At 38.9% G+C, this 19,849-nt stretch overlaps 1 protein-coding gene across 1 annotated transcript; it reads left to right on the top strand.

The window, feature by feature from the left end:
* Positions 1–11,027: 11,027 nt before the first annotated feature.
* LOC141788525 (putative transmembrane reductase CYB561D1) lies at positions 11,028–18,265 on the top strand. The gene is made up of 4 exons (XM_074667353.1): positions 11,028–11,483; positions 11,757–11,950; positions 12,751–12,788; positions 15,320–18,265. The coding sequence occupies exons 2-4, from the start codon at positions 11,794–11,796 to the stop codon at positions 15,803–15,805; spliced, it is 681 nt and encodes a 226-aa protein (XP_074523454.1). The 5' UTR covers positions 11,028–11,483; positions 11,757–11,793; the 3' UTR covers positions 15,806–18,265.
* Positions 18,266–19,849: the final 1,584 nt, after the last annotated feature.

Below are 19,849 nucleotides of genomic sequence, written 5' to 3'. Positions count from 1 at the left end.
ATTTAATTAATTCCTTTAATTTTTGAATAGAGGCAACCATTTCAACTTTAAATTCATTCATCCATTCCATTTATTTATCCATTCATTTCCTTATCCAAGAGTTCATGGCAGGCTAATTCAGCATTTTGCATTAGCAGTTGAGCGCAAGCTTTTCAGGAGTTCATATAACAATTTTCAGACATATCCTCAGTCATTCATGTTCAGCATTCTACATTAGCAGTTGAGCACAAGCTTTTAAAGACTTCATTCAACCATTTCAGACAAATCTTCAGTCATTCATGTTCGGTACTCTGCATTAGAATTTCAGTGCGAGTTATTTAAGACTTCATTCAGCCATTTTCAGACATATCTTCGGTCATCCATGTTCAGCATTCTGCATTAGCAGTTCAGCGTAGGCTGCTTTAGCATTCTGCATTCACAGCGCAATTTTTTCAGGAATTGCTTTTCTAGTTTTTATTCAGGCCCTCATGGTTTTGGCAAGGTGACAGGAGATTCGGACTCTTGCTTTGCCACAAAATCTTCAGAAGATTACAGTAACAAGGGCAAAGTTCTGCACCTGCACCTGCACCCTCTCTGTCTCCGTGGAAACCTTTGATCTCATGCAGCTGTTTATTTTAACTTATCAAAACATCCAGGAACAAAGACACGCATGTGTGTGTTTATTTATCAGTGAACACCAATGTAAAATCTGGCTTCAGATAAGCCTCACCAGACAGGTTTACATGATTGAACACACACACACACACACACACACACACACACACACACACACACACACACACACACACACACACACACACACACACACACACACACAGGGCAGAAAGTATCACACTTTAACAGCATTTGACTTCCATTTCCCTGATTCAGCTCTTTATTTTCCTAGATTTTTTTCTTTAAATTTAAATTCCTTCCTTTAATTCTTGATTTGATTCAGCCATTCAAACTTTTAAATCCAATTTACGATTACACTGATTCATGCTTCATGATCATTCTTTTTGTGAGAATTGCAAGCACCTTTACACCCTGATTTCAAAAGGAATGTGTTGGGAATCAACAGACTCCACCAGCTCTCTGATGGCAGTTGGTAAACAATGATCACCATGGCAACATCTGGCTTCAGATGGGCCTCAGCCTACAGGCTTACATGGTTAAAAAAACTCACACGCAGGACACACAGGATAACATTTTAACAGTGTTTAAGATATCTGACTTGCATTTTCCCTCAGTAAGGTCATTATTTCCATAAATGTTCTATAAAATTTAATTAATTCCTTTAATTTTTGAAAAGACGCAACCATTTCAACTTTAAATTCATTCATCCATTCCATTTATTCGACCATTTATTTCCTTTCATCCAAGAGTTCATGGCAGGCTAATTCAGCATTCTGCATTAGCAGTTGAGCGCAAGCTTTTCAGGAGTTCTTTAAACAATTTTCAGACATATCCTCAGTCATTCATGTTCAGCATTCTACATTAGCAGTTGAGCACAAGCTTTTAAAGACTTCATTCAACCATATTCAGACAAATCTTCAGTCATTCATGTTCGGTACTCTGCATTAGAATTTCAGTGCGAGTTATTTAAGACTTCATTCAGCCATTTTCAGACATATCTTCGGTCATCCATGTTCAGCATTCTGCATTAGCAGTTCAGCGTAGGCTGCTTCAGCATTCTGCATTCACAGCGCAATTTTTTCAGGAATTGCTTTTCTAGTTTTTATTCAGGCCCTCATGGTTTTGGCAAGGTGACAGGAGATTCGACTCTTGCTTTGCCACAAAATCTTCAGAAGATTACAGTAACAAGGGCAAAGTTCTGCACCTGCACCTGCACCCTCTCCGTCTCCATGGAAACCTTTGATCTCATGCAGCTGTTTATTTTAACTTATCAAAACATCCAGGAACAAAGACACCATGTGTGTGTTTATTCATCAGTGATCACCAATGTAAAATCTGGCTTCAGATAAGCCTCACCAGACAGGTTTACATGATTGAACACACACACACACACACACACACACACACACACACACACACACACACACACACACACACACACACACACACACACACACACACACACACAGGGCAGAAAGTATCACACTTTAACAGCATTTGACTTCCATTTCCCTGATTCAGCTCTTTATTTTCCTAGATTTTTTTCTTTAAATTTAAATTCCTTCCTTTAATTCTTGATTTGATTCAGCCATTCAAACTTTTAAATCCAATTTACAATTACACTGATTCATGCTTCATGATCATTCTTTTTGTCAGAATTGCAAGCACCTTTACACCCTGATTTCAAAAGGAATGTGTTGGGAATCAACAGACTCCACCAGCTCTCTGATGGCAGTTGGTAAACAATGATCACCATGGCAACATCTGGCTTCAGATGGGCCTCAGCTGACAGGCTTACATGGTTAAAAAAACTCACACGCAGGACACACAGGATAACATTTTAACAGTGTTTAAGATATCTGACTTGCATTTTCCCTCAGTAAGGTCATTATTTCCATAAATGTTCTATAAAATTTAATTAATTCCTTTAATTTTTGAAAAGACGCAACCATTTCAACTTTAAATTCATTCATCCATTCCATTTATTCGACCATTTATTTCCTTTCATCCAAGAGTTCATGGCAGGCTAATTCAGCATTCTGCATTAGCAGTTGAGCGCAAGCTTTTCAGGAGTTCTTTAAACAATTTTCAGACATATCCTCAGTCATTCATGTTCAGCATTCTACATTAGCAGTTGAGCACAAGCTTTTAAAGACTTCATTCAACCATATTCAGACAAATCTTCAGTCATTCATGTTCGGTACTCTGCATTAGAATTTCAGTGCGAGTTATTTAAGACTTCATTCAGCCATTTTCAGACATATCTTCGGTCATCCATGTTCAGCATTCTGCATTAGCAGTTCAGCGTAGGCTGCTTCAGCATTCTGCATTCACAGCGCAATTTTTTCAGGAATTGCTTTTCTAGTTTTTATTCAGGCCCTCATGGTTTTGGCAAGGTGACAGGAGATTCGACTCTTGCTTTGCCACAAAATCTTCAGAAGATTACAGTAACAAGGGCAAAGTTCTGCACCTGCACCTGCACCCTCTCCGTCTCCATGGAAACCTTTGATCTCATGCAGCTGTTTATTTTAACTTATCAAAACATCCAGGAACAAAGACACCATGTGTGTGTTTATTCATCAGTGATCACCAATGTAAAATCTGGCTTCAGATAAGCCTTAGCAGACAGGTTTACATGATTGAACACACACACACACACACACACACACACACATACACACACACACACACACACACACACACACACACACACACACACACGGCAGAAAGTATCACACTTTAACAGCATTTGACTTCCATTTCCCTGATTCAGCTCTTTATTTTCCTAGATTTTTTTCTTTAAATTTAAATTCCTTCCTCTAATTCTTGAATTGATTCAGCCATTCAAACTTTTAAATCCAATTTACGATTACACTGATTCATGCTTCATGATCATTCTTTTTGTGAGAATTGCAAGCACCTTTACACCCTGATTTCAAAGGGAATGTGTTGGGAATCAACAGACTCCACCAGCTCTCTGATGGCAGTTGGTAAACAATGATCACCATGGCAACATCTGGCTTCAGATGGGCCTCAGCTGACAGGCTTACATGGTTAAAAAACTTACACGCAGGACACACAGGATAACCTTTTAACAGCGTTTAAGATATCTGACTTGCATTTTTCCTCAGTCAGTTTATTATTTCCATAAATGTTCTATAAAATTTAATTAATTCCTTTAATTTTTGAATAGAGGCAACCATTTCAACTTTAAATTCATTCATCCATTCCATTTATTTATCCATTCATTTCCTTATCCAAGAGTTCATGGCAGGCTAATTCAGCATTTTGCATTAGCAGTTGAGCGCAAGCTTTTCAGGAGTTCATATAACAATTTTCAGACATATCCTCAGTCATTCATGTTCAGCATTCTACATTAGCAGTTGAGCACAAGCTTTTAAAGACTTCATTCAACCATTTCAGACAAATCTTCAGTCATTCATGTTCGGTACTCTGCATTAGCATTTCAGTGCAAGTTATTTAAGACTTCATTCAGCCATTTTCAGACATATCTTCGGTCATCCATGTTCAGCATTCTGCATTAGCAGTTCAGCATAGGCTGCTTTAGCATTCTGCATTCACAGCGCAATTTTTTCAGGAATTGCTTTTCTAGTTTTTATTCAGGCCCTCATGGTTTTGGCAAGGTGACAGGAGATTCGGACTCTTGCTTTGCCACAAAATCTTCAGAAGATTACAGTAACAAGGGCAAAGTTCTGCACCTGCACCTGCACCCTCTCCGTCTCCATGGAAACCTTTGATCTCATGCAGCTGTTTATTTTAACTTATCAAAACATCCAGGAACAAAGACACGCATGTGTGTGTTTATTTATCAGTGATCACCAATGTAAAATCTGGCTTCAGATAAGCCTTAGCAGACAGGTTTACATGATTGAACACACACACACACACACACACACACACACACACACACACACACACACACACACACACACACACACACACACACACACACACACACACACAGGGCAGAAAGTATCACACTTTAACAGCATTTGACTTCCATTTCCCTGATTCAGCTCTTTATTTTCCTAGATTTTTTTCTTTAAATTTAAATTCCTTCCTTTAATTCTTGATTTGATTCAGCCATTCAAACTTTTAAATCCAATTTACGATTACACTGATTCATGCTTCATGATCATTCTTTTTGTCAGAATTGCAAGCACCTTTACACCCTGATTTCAAAAGGAATGTGTTGGGAATCAACAGACTCCACCAGCTCTCTGATGGCAGTTGGTAAACAATGATCACCATGGCAACATCTGGCTTCAGATGGGCCTCAGCCTACAGGCTTACATGGTTAAAAAAACTCACACGCAGGACACACAGGATAACATTTTAACAGTGTTTAAGATATCTGACTTGCATTTTCCCTCAGTAAGGTCATTATTTCCATAAATGTTCTATAAAATTTAATTAATTCCTTTAATTTTTGAAAAGACGCAACCATTTCAACTTTAAATTCATTCATCCATTCCATTTATTCGACCATTTATTTCCTTTCATCCAAGAGTTCATGGCAGGCTAATTCAGCATTCTGCATTAGCAGTTGAGCGCAAGCTTTTCAGGAGTTCTTTAAACAATTTTCAGACATATCCTCAGTCATTCATGTTCAGCATTCTACATTAGCAGTTGAGCGCAAGCTTTTCAGGAGTTCATATAACAATTTTCGGATATATCCTCAGTCATTCATGTTCAGCATTCTACATTAGCAGTTGAGCACAAGCTTTTAAAGACTTCATTCAACCATATTCAGACAAATCTTCAGTCATTCATGTTCGGTACTCTGCATTAGAATTTCAGTGCGAGTTATTTAAGACTTCATTCAGCCATTTTCAGACATATCTTCGGTCATCCATGTTCAGCATTCTGCATTAGCAGTTCAGCGTAGGCTGCTTCAGCATTCTGCATTCACAGCGCAATTTTTTCAGGAATTGCTTTTCTAGTTTTTATTCAGGCCCTCATGGTTTTGGCAAGGTGACAGGAGATTCGACTCTTGCTTTGCCACAAAATCTTCAGAAGATTACAGTAACAAGGGCAAAGTTCTGCACCTGCACCTGCACCCTCTCCGTCTCCATGGAAACCTTTGATCTCATGCAGCTGTTTATTTTAACTTATCAAAACATCCAGGAACAAAGACACCATGTGTGTGTTTATTCATCAGTGATCACCAATGTAAAATCTGGCTTCAGATAAGCCTTAGCAGACAGGTTTACATGATTGAACACACACACACACACACACACACACATACACACACACACACACACACACACACACACACACACACGGCAGAAAGTATCACACTTTAACAGCATTTGACTTCCATTTCCCTGATTCAGCTCTTTATTTTCCTAGATTTTTTTCTTTAAATTTAAATTCCTTTCTCTAATTCTTGAATTGATTCAGCCATTCAAACTTTTAAATCCAATTTACGATTACACTGATTCATGCTTCATGATCATTCTTTTTGTGAGAATTGCAAGCACCTTTACACCCTGATTTCAAAGGGAATGTGTTGGGAATCAACAGACTCCACCAGCTCTCTGATGGCAGTTGGTAAACAATGATCACCATGGCAACATCTGGCTTCAGATGGGCCTCAGCTGACAGGCTTACATGGTTAAAAAACTCACAAGCAGGACACACAGGATAACCTTTTAACAGCGTTTAAGATATCTGACTTGCATTTTTCCTCAGTCAGTTTATTATTTCCATAAATGTTCTATAAAATTTAATTAATTCCTTTAATTTTTGAATAGAGGCAACCATTTCAACTTTAAATTCATTCATCCATTCCATTTATTCATCCATTAATTTCCTTTCATCCAAGGGTTCATGGCAGGGTAATTCAGCATTCTGCATTAGCAGTTGAGCGCAAGCTTTTCAAAAGTTCATATAACAATTTTCAGACATATCCTCAGTCATTCATGTTCAGCATTCTGCATTAGCAGTTCAGCACAAGCTTTTAAAGACTTCATTCAACCATATTCAGACAAATCTTCAGTCATTCATGTTCGGTACTCTGCATTAGAATTTCAGTGCAAGTTATTTAAGACTTCATTCAGCCATTTTCAGACATATCTTCGGTCATCTATGTTCAGCATTCTGCATTAGCAGTTCAGCGCAGGCTGCTTCAGCACTCTGCATTCACAGCGCAATTTCTTCAGGAATTGCTTTTCTAGTTTTTATTCAGGCCCTCATGGTTTTGGCAAGGTGACAGGAGATTCGGACTCTTGCTTTGCCACAAAATCTTCAGAAGATTACAGTAACAAGGGCAAAGTTCTGCACCTGCACCTGCACCCTCTCCGTCTCCATGGAAACCTTTGATCTCATGCAGCTGTTTATTTTAACTTATCAAAACATCCAGGAACAAAGACACGCATGTGTGTGTTTATTTATCAGTGATCACCAATGTAAAATCTGGCTTCAGATAAGCCTTAGCAGACAGGTTTACATGATTGAACACACACACACACACACACACACACACACACACACACACACACACACACACACACACACACACACAGGGCAGAAAGTATCACATTTTAACAGCATTTGACTTCCATTTCCCTGATTCAGCTCTTTATTTTCCTAGATTTTTTTCTTTAAATTTAAATTCCTTCCTCTAATTCTTGAATTGATTCAGCCATTCAAACTTTTAAATCCAATTTACGATTACACTGATTCATGCTTCATGATCATTCTTTTTGTCAGAATTGCAAGCACCTTTACACCCTGATTTCAAAGGGAATGTGTTGGGAATCAACAGACTCCACCAGCTCTCTGATGGCAGTTGGTAAACAATGATCACCATGGCAACATCTGGCTTCAGATGGGCCTCAGCTGACAGGCTTACATGGTTAAAAAACTCACACGCAGGACACACAGGATAACCTTTTAACAGCTTTTAAGATATCTGACTTGCATTTTCCCTCAGTAAGGTCATTATTTCCATAAATGTTCTATAAAATTTAATTAATTCCTTTAATTTTTGAATAGAGGCAACCATTTCAACTTTAAATTCATTCATCCATTCCATTTATTTATCCATTCATTTCCTTATCCAAGAGTTCATGGCAGGCTAATTCAGCATTTTGCATTAGCAGTTGAGCGCAAGCTTTTCAGGAGTTCATATAACAATTTTCAGACATATCCTCAGTCATTCATGTTCAGCATTCTACATTAGCAGTTCAGCACAAGCTTTTAAAGACTTCATTCAACCATTTCAGACAAATCTTCATTCATTCATGTTCGGTACTCTGCATAAGCATTTCAGTGCAAGTTATTTAAGACTTCATTCAGCCATTTTCAGACATATCTTCGGTCATCCATGTTCAGCATTCTGCATTAGCAGTTCAGCGTAGGCTGCTTCAGCATTCTGCATTCACAGCGCAATTTTTTCAGGAATTGCTTTTCTAGTTTTTATTCAGGCCCTCATGGTTTTGGCAAGGTGACAGGAGATTCGGACTCTTGCTTTGCCACAAAATCTTCAGAAGATTACAGTAACAAGGGCAAAGTTCTGCACCTGCACCTGCACCCTCTCCGTCTCCATGGAAACCTTTGATCTCATGCAGCTGTTTATTTTAACTTATCAAAACATCCAGGAACAAAGACACGCATGTGTGTGTTTATTTATCAGTGATCACCAATGTAAAATCTGGCTTCAGATAAGCCTTAGCAGACAGGTTTACATGATTGAACACACACACACACACACACACACACACACACAGGGCAGAAAGTATCACACTTTAACAGCATTTGACTTCCATTTCCCTGATTCAGCTCTTTATTTTCCTAGATTTTTTTCTTTAAATTTAAATTCCTTCCTTTAATTCTTGAATTGATTAAGCCATTTAAACTTTTTAAATCCAATTTACGATTACACTGATTCATGCTTCATGATCATTCTTTTTGTCAGAATTGTAAGCACCTTTACACCCTGATTTCAAAAGGAATGTGTTGGGAATCAACAGACTCCACCAGCTCTCTGATGGCAGTTGGTAAACAATGATCACCATGGCAACATCTGGCTTCAGATGGGCCTCAGCTGACAGGCTTACATGGTTAAAAAACTCACACGCAGGACACACAGGATAACATTTTAACAGCGTTTAAGATATCTGACTTGCATTTTCCCTCAGTCAGTTCATTATTTCCATAAATGTTCTATAAAATTTAATTAATTCCTTTAATTTTTGAAAAGACGCAACCATTTCAACTTTAAATTCATTCATCCATTCCATTTATTCGACCATTTATTTCCTTTCATCCAAGAGTTCATGGCAGGCTAATTCAGCATTCTGCATTAGCAGTTGAGCGCAAGCTTTTCAGGAGTTCTTTAAACAATTTTCAGACATATCCTCAGTCATTCATGTTCAGCATTCTACATTAGCAGTTGAGCACAAGCTTTTAAAGACTTCATTCAACCATTTCAGACAAATCTTCATTCATTCATGTTCAGTACTCTGCATTAGCATTTCAGTGCAAGTTATTTAAGACTTCATTCATCCATTTTCAGACATATCTTCGGTCATCCATGTTCAGCATTCTGCATTAGCAGTTCAGCGCAAGCTGCTTCAGCATTCTGCATTCACAGCGCAATTTCTTCAGGAATTGCTTTTCTAGTTTCATCCTAAAAATTCCCAACATACAGAATCTCTCTCTGGAAAAATTCTGACCCCTAGTTTAACTTAAGTTACAATGTCACCCTGGTTTAGTATGAAAAGTATGTACAAGTATCTTAAACAGCATGATACGTCATGACTTCTCTTTGGAGCTAGGATGAAGAAACGTTCAACGAATTCAGGTAGACAGATTTGCTTAAAAAAGGTGCCTGGACAACATATCAGAAGTTGAAACTGCATTTTTTTTATTTTTCAATGAAAAAGCATTAGTTCATTTTAGATTTTTTTTTCCACCACCAGGTTTTAAAACAGGAAACAGGAGCTTGTAAAGTGTTGTGGCATGACATCTTTTTGCATGACTGTTATTGTTGGAGTTTTTCACAGATTGACAACTTATTTTAAAGATTCGTATCATATTTACCTTACCTATCTTTCAATTTATTACCTCCACCAAGGAGTTTGTTTTTGGGAGAGTTTGTTTGTCTGTGAACAACATAACTCAAAAAGTAACAAACAGATCTTGATGAAATTATCAGGAAATGTTCAAAATGGGATAAGGAAAAAGTGATAAAGTTTTGGAGGTGATCCGGATCAACCATCTGGATCCAGGACTTTTTTTAAAGGATTCTTTATCATTGTGAGATAGAGCCAGTTTCACCATCTGTGTATATAACTCCACCATAAATGGTCTGATCGCTTTGCTGTACAATACAAGAAAAGGTCACCGTAATTTCTAACAGATGTAAAAGTATGATCCAGATCCTGGCAATATTCTGGATACTAAGATCTGGAATATGAAATATGTACTGGGTCATCATAATTTTCAACTGTCAGGTAAAAAAATATTGTACAAAGCTGTAACTAACACCAAATTGTAGCAGACAGTCTGCTGAAAGGGAGTACAACATTAAAGTAGGACTTCAGTGTTGCGTGACAATCACAATATCCTAGGCGGATGTCTGCGCTCTCTGAGTGCTTTTCTAGTTTATCAGTTTTGATAGTAGTTATTTCAATCTAACCTTCACCTTTATAATTGCTTACAATTTTTAATGTTACTTGTGACTCATTACTTAAATTCAACTATTTTAACAACCATTAACAACCACAAAAAAGTCAAAGTGCCATTGTCATTTTCAGGAGACAGAAAAACTATTCATGAGCCCATATCAAAATAAGGATTTAAAAATTAAATGTTTCTAAATAAGCTAAGTGGTATAAAAAAAAATTCTAAATGAAAAGATTGTGACTTCATCACAGGTTTCACCTCTGGTAAAACAAAAAAGGCAGTTATTTTTGGTGTTTCACTTCGGGTGGCCACCCAGGTTCAGGAAGGGTCAGGGCCACTTGTGACCGCTCCTCTAGTTCCATCCCTGGATGTGAAATTATAACATTAATGATAGAAAATAGAAATGATCAAACGTATGGAGTTTAGAGGAGATAAATGGTATTCTAGAGAATAACGTATTTTTGTACAAGTAGCAGAGAAAAAAAAAAAAAAACATAAAATGTGGGTCATGTCAAACCATTGATTTTGAGGGTACATTTAATACTGAAAAACAAAGATTCAATCCTCTGTGTAATTTCCAGAAGTTAAAATTCATGAATGACACCGAACGGGGACAGGCTGGAAGGGGGAGGAAATGGAGGAGGGTCATCATAATCTCTGTCGTCAACCAGGAAGTCTAATGAAAACATGAGCTGTGTCCCAATTCAGGGGCTGCAGCCTCCGTAGGCTGCAGCCCCTGAATTGGGAAACAGCTATGGACTATTAGCAGGAGAAGTTGGAGGCGAGCAGTCTCAGGTCATTTTGGATAAATCACAGAGCCAGCTGGATCTCCACAAACGGAATAGAGGTTTTATTTTGAGAAGGGAATGTATTTTATTTTACCACAACAAACCAACAAATGGTGAACGGACAAATCCTGTCAGAGCGCGTGCGTAACCATTGAAGGAGAGTCAAACGGACGCTTGACGTTTTTGCATTAAACTCGTTGGAATACAGTTTTTAATCTACTGTTGAATTTTATTTTCCCCCTCTGAGATAAAACGGTCTCTAAATTTGTTTCATAAAGTATTTAGAAATAAAAAATACTACCACCGGAAATCAATCGGATTTTCTTTATTCAAAGTAAAATAAAGTACCAAACATGGATTTCTAAACTGAAAGCTGAGAGGGATAAACAATGGGAACTAATGGCCAAGTATGGATATTAAAAGGTAACTATAAATCCTGCTAACACATTTTACCGCATTTACTCATTCTTCCTTGTTACCACTGGGTTGAGAGAAATTATTTGGAGAAGTATTTTGAAAAGGCGTAAACCGGAAGTTTGTTTTATTTGGTGCGTATAGGCAGGTACAGGTGGTGTTTATTTGTCCGGTGCCTCTCAGGGCAGCTCTCACTTTCTTACAAAATCATCATGGAAACCGGGTTGAGTTTCTACAGCGCATGTGCCTTGTTTTTCCGTTTGACACGCGGGGCGTGTGCAGGTAGCCCGGCAGGTGTAGCCGTGGGCAGTTGAGCAGCATGCCGTCTGATGTGGAGTACAGCCCGGTGGGAGAGGGGCTTGGGATGCGGGACTTCTGGCTCTATGTGTGGCTGCGGAGAGTGGCGGTGATAGCGGCTCATGTCACCGGAGTGGGTCTGACCATCATCATCTCCCTGCTGTCCAGACCCGGAACCAGTGAGTGTACTTTTATTACTAAGTTTAGATAAATGCAACTAAAAAAAAATTAAGCTCCGCGAATCAAGTGGAAACAGTCTCAGTTTTAAGTTGGCTAGTGTACTTCTGGGGCTCCAGTGTTAATTGTTGCTTGTTAAGCAAATACAAATAGGACGTAATTTCAAATATCCTCTCCATGTAGCCATTAGCTGTGTGGAAAGCGTTTCTAATATGGAGGAATCATGGATGTCAACTTCTGTTGTCCATTAAATTTTAAATCATTTTGGTCAAATTTGTTATTACGATTTAAGTATAGTTCCTAGTGTGCATGGAGTATTCACCAATTACAATCTAGATCTAGACAACCTTCTGTGTAACAAAGATGTGTAGTAAATAGTGTTAGCCACTTCAGTCTAGTGATCTGATGAAAACATTAACGACTTCTGAAGCTAAGTTAAGGGGAAGTTAATGCATCAGTGTTTTAGTATTCTGTGTTTTTATTAAAGTAAAAGTACATTTCTATAACTCTCTTGTAAGATTTTTTAGTGTCTTTGTATTTTTTTGAAGTGATCATCAATAACACAGTATAGTTGATTGTATTACAATTTGGAAAATGTGTTTACAGTAGCTGATGTCTGACACACTGTTGTATTTTTTCATTCCTATACATGATAAAAAAAAACAGTTAATAAAATGCTGTGAAAGTAGCTCAGTAAAGACTTGCTCTGATATGGAAACCAATGTTTTTGTGAAACTAACACATTTACTTGGAAAACTTCAGGTTATTTTAGATGCTGACCTGTTTTCTTTTTTTGTTCCAGGTCTTTTTTCCTGGCATCCAGTGTGTATGTCTGTTGCAGTAAGTTTACAAAGGCACACACACACACATGCACGTTATTGAATACCACAAAAGCTGCACAAGCCCCCGAGTTGTGTGTTAATTTCAGATCACTATAATCCTTAAAAATGTTGATAACTGTGGGTTTAACCTGACAAATCTTTCCAACAAATATTCCATGATTATGTCTACCATCAGATTCACAATGCAGTAAAGTAGATCAAAATTTGAATACATTAAAGATTCACTTCCTTCTCCTGCTGAGTTTCTGGCTTCTCCTGATGCATTCTTCATGGATGCTAGACTTTGCGGTTACTTGGTTATTGTTCCAGATATTAAAAGTAGTTCTGACATATAGAAATCAAACAGACACACCTGATCAGTATTTGTCCTGTTGAACATTAACTCCTCTGACTGTTTGTGGGTGAGGCATTCAGGCTCTGTGGTCATTGTGTGTCTGTCTTCTTTCCACTGTGAATAATAGATAGGAAGGTTGGGAGGAGGGAGTGCTAATGCTAACTAGCTGCCTCAGCTATTGTGTTACGGACTGGCCAGTTTGTCAGAGCGGCTTCAGGCACTTTGTGTGTCGGGCTTTCTCTGTCACGGTGGTGAGGCGTGATCCATCAGTCAGTCATCACAGCGTGTCAGCCGTGATGAGGAGCTGTCCACACATCAATGCCTCTCCCTGTCAGATACAGAGACTTTATTTTGAGCAGCAAACTTTTGATTGATTTGCCCTTTTTTCTGTTTCCAATGGAAGCCTGTTAATGACTCATTGCTTTGTTATTACACACACACACACACACACACACTCATACACACACTGAGCTTAGGATGGCACAATACATATTTCAGACCATTAGCAGAAAGTTTGCTGAAAACATTAAAATCAGTTGCTGCTCATTTTAATATAAAAGGAGTTTATTTTGATTAATATTCAAAGATGAATGCCAAAATAAAAAGTTTAACTTTAGAAAAAAAACAGTGTAGTCTTTTTTCTTTTTTTTAAGACTTTTTTGAGCTTTTCATGCCTTTGATGAGAAAGGACAGTATAGTGTAGAGCAGGGATCTCCAACTCCTATACCTCCTATACCTATAGGAGTTGGAGATCCCTGCTAATTTCACTGATTAGTCCCTGCTCTCTGCTTGAATGTGAGGTAATCAGTGAAATGAAATGTACGCCTGGTGGAGTTTTTGGTTGGAAAGAAAACCTGCACCCTTTCGGCCCTCCAGGGTAGGAGTTGGAGAACCATGTTGTGTAGAGTAGGAAAGGAGGCGATAGTGGAGAGTGACATATGGGAAACAGGCCACAGGCTGAAGATGAACCCGTTTGAGGGCAAACCTCATGGGGGTGCAACCTAGACCGCAGAGCCATCTGCGCCCCAAGATTAGGGAAGTCTTGATTTAAACTTTTAGTGTGACAAAAACACTGTTACTGTCTCCTTAGAGATATTACATGTATAGTAAATATGGTTATTCAACATTGTGTGGCTTTTAAAAAGTGTGAGGCTTTATCTTTTAATCTATGCTGCAGCTTTTGATACCCTGCATCTACATGATTTGTGTTACACCACTGTTGTTTTCTGAAGGCAAATAAATTTACATGCACTGTTATTTATTTATTTATTTATTACAGCGGAGAAATAGGGCCATGTTTAAAAAAGAAGAAAGTATAATTTAACAGCTTAATCTCATAAATTTACGAGAATGAAGTTGTAAATTTATTAGAATAAAGTCATAATTTTTCGAGATTTATCAAATAAATGTACAAAGAAAAAAAAAAGATTTACAATTTTAAAACATTGGTGTTAATACCATACCATAGTTTATTATCTTGGTTTGCAGGGTGCTACACCCATGAAGGAAGTACAGATCGTAAACTTATTAGACCATCTGTCATGAAAAGGAGAAAACCGCCCAGCACCATGAACTGCTTTGACTCTGATTCTTTGTACTTCAGAGATTTTACTTCACTTCCACATTTCGAACATGAGTAAAGAGTTTTGATCTTATTTCATATTTTTATTCCCAAATTTGAATCAGAAAACTGGAATTATCTGAGAAGTCAGAAATGTAACACTTAACACTAAATCGCAGTCAGTTGTTTCTGCAGCTTGTCTGTCATCGTACGCAGGGACAGGGACCATAGTGCTTAAAATATGTGCAGCAGCAGGCTGCCGTATGTTTACTTTGATGAGTCATTCTCTCCTTTCTACAGCTGCAGAAAGATGAGTGGATGGATAGTGATCCTGAGAAAATGCTTAGCCCAGAGTTTACGGTCAGTTTGGGATAAAGAATTGATACCATCTCACCCAAGAGAGAAAATGTCTTGTTTCCACATGAAGCATGCAGACTAACACACATCTGGCATGGGTTTTTCTCTTTTTCTCTTTTTGTTTTTATTTTTTGTTTTCTTGAGAAGATTCTTCTTAAAGCATTTGTCCTTCTCAAGAGAGGACAGCTGTAAAGAGACTGGAGATGTGGGGAGAAGAAAGAAAACAAATGTGAAATAAGATGAGAATCCTGACTGTGTGTGTCCTCTCCTCCTGCAGTACTGCTTCTGTCTGACTGAAGGCATCCTCCTCTTCTCGGCTGACGGATCACCTTTCTGCTGCAAATCTCGGAAGAATAAAGTCTGTCTCCACTGGTTCTGTCAAGCTCTGGTTCTGATCGTGGCGGCCACCGGGCTGGGCTTCATGGTGGCCAGTAAGAACGTGTCAGAGCTCCCCCACTTGGTCAGCTGGCACAGCACCCTGGGCATCAGCACCCTGGCAGCCACCGTACTCCAGGCGGAGTTCGGTATCTGTGTGAAGTTCCCAAAGCTGCTGCGTCTCTCCCCCTCCTCCCCGCCTAGATTGAAGCTGTACCACGCCACATGTGGCCTGGTGGTTTACCTGCTGGCCATGGTCACCGTGGTGTCGGCCATGTTCTCAGACTGGTTCCAGGCCACAGTCAGAGGAGTCGCCTGGTGGGCCTTTCTGCTGCTGCCCCTCTGCCTACCTGCCTCGCAAGAAGATCACCAGCTAGGAAGCACATAACAGGAGGCGCTCAGCGGACATACTGGATTCACCTCCAGGCCAGAGTCCTTCACTAAAGCTGCCTCACAGGACAAAATAATAGAGGAGAACATGGACTACAACTCCTCAGTTACTGAAGCCAGTAAACCTGACAGAGTGAGGGGTCTGCTCAAAGTCACTGACTGTGTGGAAGAAGTGGAGGTTGCCACGGCGATATTATCCTTTGTTATACTCAGCATCAGGGTCGTTTCCTTGCTACGTTTTTAGACTCAGGAGTTATTGGGTAAGACTAGGAGGGTGGAGCTTGAAATCATCTTGTGCTAGCTAAGCTAGGCTTGGGCTTCTTTAGCTAGCATGGTGTTTCTGTAGTTATCAGATCTTTACATTAATTTAAAGTTGCACAAACAGGCTTTTAACAAATGTACTTATAAAACAAACGCAGGACTCCTAAGGGCAAACTTAATTGCAATAAATGAATGAATGTTGAATCTGCTATAACACATTTCACCCAGGCTGAAATCTTTATTTATATAAAAAACAGCCTGATGTCTCATGGAAGTCTCAACACTAATAATTTAGCTAAAAAGAAATGTTTTCCAAAGTAGTAATTGAGAAGAAGGGTAAGTTTCTACGTGTAGTTTCATTCAATAGAACAAGTACAGCCGCCCCCTGCTGGCCATCTAAAGAACACTACTAAGAACTTTGTTCCCAGGATCTTAAAGCTCCAGAGTTTTGCTGTTTTTTGTTACTCCTGAGGACAGAGCCTATACACCTCTCTGCGTTGGTGTTAATTTTTACCTCTGTGCTTTTGGGCTACATCCACTTCTTATGCACAGTCTCTAACTAAAGCCAGCACCTAGTGGCCAGTAGATGAAGTGCAGCTTTAAAAATGAATGCCTTTATGATGTTCTCTTGTTCTGACTGAAGTGAGGAGCACAAAGGGATTCATAAAGAACCTTATCACATTTACATTACTGCTGAAAAACATCTGAGATTACACTTACTGATCTCATGTTTTATTTTTTGCTGCTTGGATGAAAACTGACCGTCCTTTGTTGACTGTGTACAGATTATGCTTTGACATGACGATGGGAAAGCAGTCAGAGGACTGCTGTCATAAAAAAACTGACTTAGTTAGAGGATTATTTAATATTATTTTACTGTGTAAGTAGATTCTGGTTCAAACCTGCATCATGTGCTTTAGACAGAGCTGAACGTAATGCAAGCTTCTGGGTCCAGGTGTGACTTGAGCCTCGTAAAGACATATTCAGAATACGGTCTGATAAATTTGGTCAACATATCAGTGGAGCACTACTTATGTTACTATGCAGAACACAGGATGTCCACTCTTAACATGTTCACACATGAAGCAGCTGACACACACACAGTGGTTAGCTTCTTTTGAAAACTACTGAGGGCTTGTTTGTGTTTCTGAACTTGTGTTTCCTCTGTGGGAACATTTGCACTACATGAGCAGCTGAAGTCTCACAGAGCGCACAGAGACTGTTTCATGATGAAGCGCCTCCTGCTGGTTGCTATCAGCTATGATGGTGCTGTTGATGGATATATTACAGTCTGTATATTATTTATTTTTCCTTTTCTGATATTTTTAGATTGTATTTTTTTGTCTATTAAGGGGTGCAAACATGTAGCTTATTTGCATTAGGGTTCAGTCAACATGTTTATAAAGGAGAACAGCGGACCAGGTATCCACTTTTGGTGATTGGATGGAGAAGCATGAAGACATGTGAAAAGCTACATGGATCACCTGATTGTGAAATGCTATTATATTATGTCTGTGCATATGTGACCCCTTTCTGCTTTTGTCTTCCTTCTGTACTCTTGGTGTTTTCGTTTACTTTGTGTTAAAAAATTGCACACCTTAACATTAACTGCTTTGGAAAAAGGGTCAAAATTTCTTCAAGTAAGATAATCATCCGACAATTCCTCCAAAGATCTGAGTTACAAAAGCATGATTGAATTCTCTGCAGGTTAACTTTCATTTTATCTTTCTGATTACATTTGCATGGTTTTTTTGTCAAACTTCACTGTAAAACTACATAAAAACTCACAGATAAGATTCAATACCAAATTCTAACATTAAAGCACAAGTTTGCTATTTTATCCGAAAATTCAGAATTGAAGTCAAGATGAGCTCTAGCATCTCTTTAATCTTCTTCAGTTATCATGGATAAAACTGATCCAGAGCTCGTTCAGCTAAAACAACAAATTTCTCCAGATAAATCATTGTTGTATGAATAAAATTTAGCATGAATTTGATTGAAGCTCACGTGAACTTAAGAACTAGTTTCCATCTGACTAAATGTTAATTGTTTCCCAACATGCATACAAGCAGACCTTTTATTCTCAGGACCTTTATGTACGAACAGCTCAGAGTGTGGCTGAGGAAATCAGAATGTGAGGTGTGAGTTAGTATTTCTGCGATCTGTTTTTGCTGCCTGTGAACCTTCAGAAATAAACACATGAAAAACTACAGGGTTGTTTTTTCTTTAAGACAGGAGCTCAAACATTTTATATCACAGACCCCTGCCGGGTGTGACAACTGTCTCATAACTGTAACATTGATAGGCATAATATTAATACTATGTAAGAATGAACTGTGACATACTTTGGACTACATGTTGACTTTACAAGTAGTTCATTTTACACACTTTGAGAAAATGTTGACTCCGAGTTGTTTTTTTTGTTTTGTGCCTTTTTTCCTGTAGGGTTTAGGTTTGGGGTTAGGGTGAGGTTTAAGGTTGGGGTTAGGGTTAGGGATAGGGTTGTGGATACAGTTAGGGTTAGGGTTAATTTAGGGTTGTGGATACAGTTAGGGTTATGGTAAGGGTTAATTCAGGGTTGTGGTTACAGTAAGGGTTAGGGTTAGGGTTAAATTAGGGTTGTGGTTAGGGTTAGGGTTAGGGATAGGGTTGTGGATACAGTTAGGGTTAGGGTTAAATTAGGGTTGTGGATACAGTTAGGGTTAGGGTTAATTTGGGGTTGTGGTTAGGGTTAGCGTAAGGGTTAAATTAGGGTTGTGGTAAGGTTGAGGGTTAGGGTTCATTTAGGGTTGTGGATACAGTTAGGGTTAGGGTTAAGGTTATATTAGGGTTGTGGTTAGGGTTAGGGTTCATTTAGGGTTGTGGATACAGTAAGGGTTAGGGTTTGGGTTTAATTAGGGTTGTGGAAACAGTTAGGGTTAGGGTTAGGGTTCATTTAGGGTTGTGGATACAGTGAGGGTTAGGGTTAGGGTTAATTCAGGGTTGTGGATGCAGTTAAAGTTAGGGTTAGGGTTTAATTAGGGTTGTGGGTACAGTTAGGGTTAGGGTGAGGGTTAAACTAGGGTTGTGGATACAGTAAGGGTTAGGGTTCATTTAGGGTTGTGGATACAGTTAGGGTTAGGTTTAGGGTTCATTTAGGGTTGTGGATACAGTTAGGGTTAGGGTTAAATTAGGGTTGTGGATAAAGTTAGGGTTAGGGTTAACTTAGGGTTGTGGATACAGTTAGTGTTAGGGTTAAATTAGGGTTGTGGATACAGTTAGGGTTAGGGTTCATGAGGGGTTGTGGTTAGGGTTAGGGTTAGGGTAAGGGTTAAATAAGGGTTGTGGATACAGTAAGGGTTAGGGTTAATTTAGGGTTGTGGATACAGTTAGGGTTAGGGTTCATTTAGGGTTGTGGATACAGTTAGGGTTAGGGTTAGGGTTAAATTAGGGTTGTGGATACAGTTAGGGTTAGGGTAAGGGTAAGTTTAGGGTTGTGGTTACAGTTAGGGTTAGGGTGAAATTAGGGTTGTGGATACAGTTAGGGTTAAGGTTAAATAAGAGTTGTGGTTAGGGTTAATCAAGGGTTGTGGATACAGTAAGGGTTAGGGTTAGATTAGGGTTGTGGATACAGTTATGGTAAATTTAGGGTTGTGGATATAGTTAGGGTTGGGGTTAGGGTTAGGTTAGGGTAAGGGTTAGGGTTAAGGTTAGGGCTAGGGTTGGGTAAGGGTTAGGGTTAGGGTTAAATAAGGGTTGTGGTTAAGGTTAGGGTTAGGGTTAGGGTTGGGGTTCATTAAGG

The sequence above is a fragment of the Halichoeres trimaculatus genome, unplaced genomic scaffold, assembly GCF_033239565.1.
Source record: "Halichoeres trimaculatus isolate MK-OKI-2021-1 unplaced genomic scaffold, fHalTri1.1 fHalTri1_scaffold_4, whole genome shotgun sequence".
NCBI lineage: Eukaryota > Metazoa > Chordata > Actinopteri > Labriformes > Labridae > Halichoeres > Halichoeres trimaculatus.
The sequence above is the reverse complement of the archived record's forward strand: the minus strand, read 5'-3'. Positions and strand labels throughout refer to the sequence as shown.

Excerpts from the sequence above, each read along its gene's own strand:
- LOC141788525 (XM_074667353.1), top strand. The coding sequence starts at position 11,794 with ATGCCGTCTGATGTGGAGTACAGCCCGGTGGGAGAGGGGCTTGGGATG. Across the intron at positions 11,951-12,750 it reads GCTGTCCAGACCCGGAACCA|GTCTTTTTTCCTGGCATCCA; the intron begins GTGAGTGTACTT and ends TTTTTGTTCCAG. Across the intron at positions 12,789-15,319 it reads CAGTGTGTATGTCTGTTGCA|TACTGCTTCTGTCTGACTGA; the intron begins GTAAGTTTACAA and ends CTCCTCCTGCAG.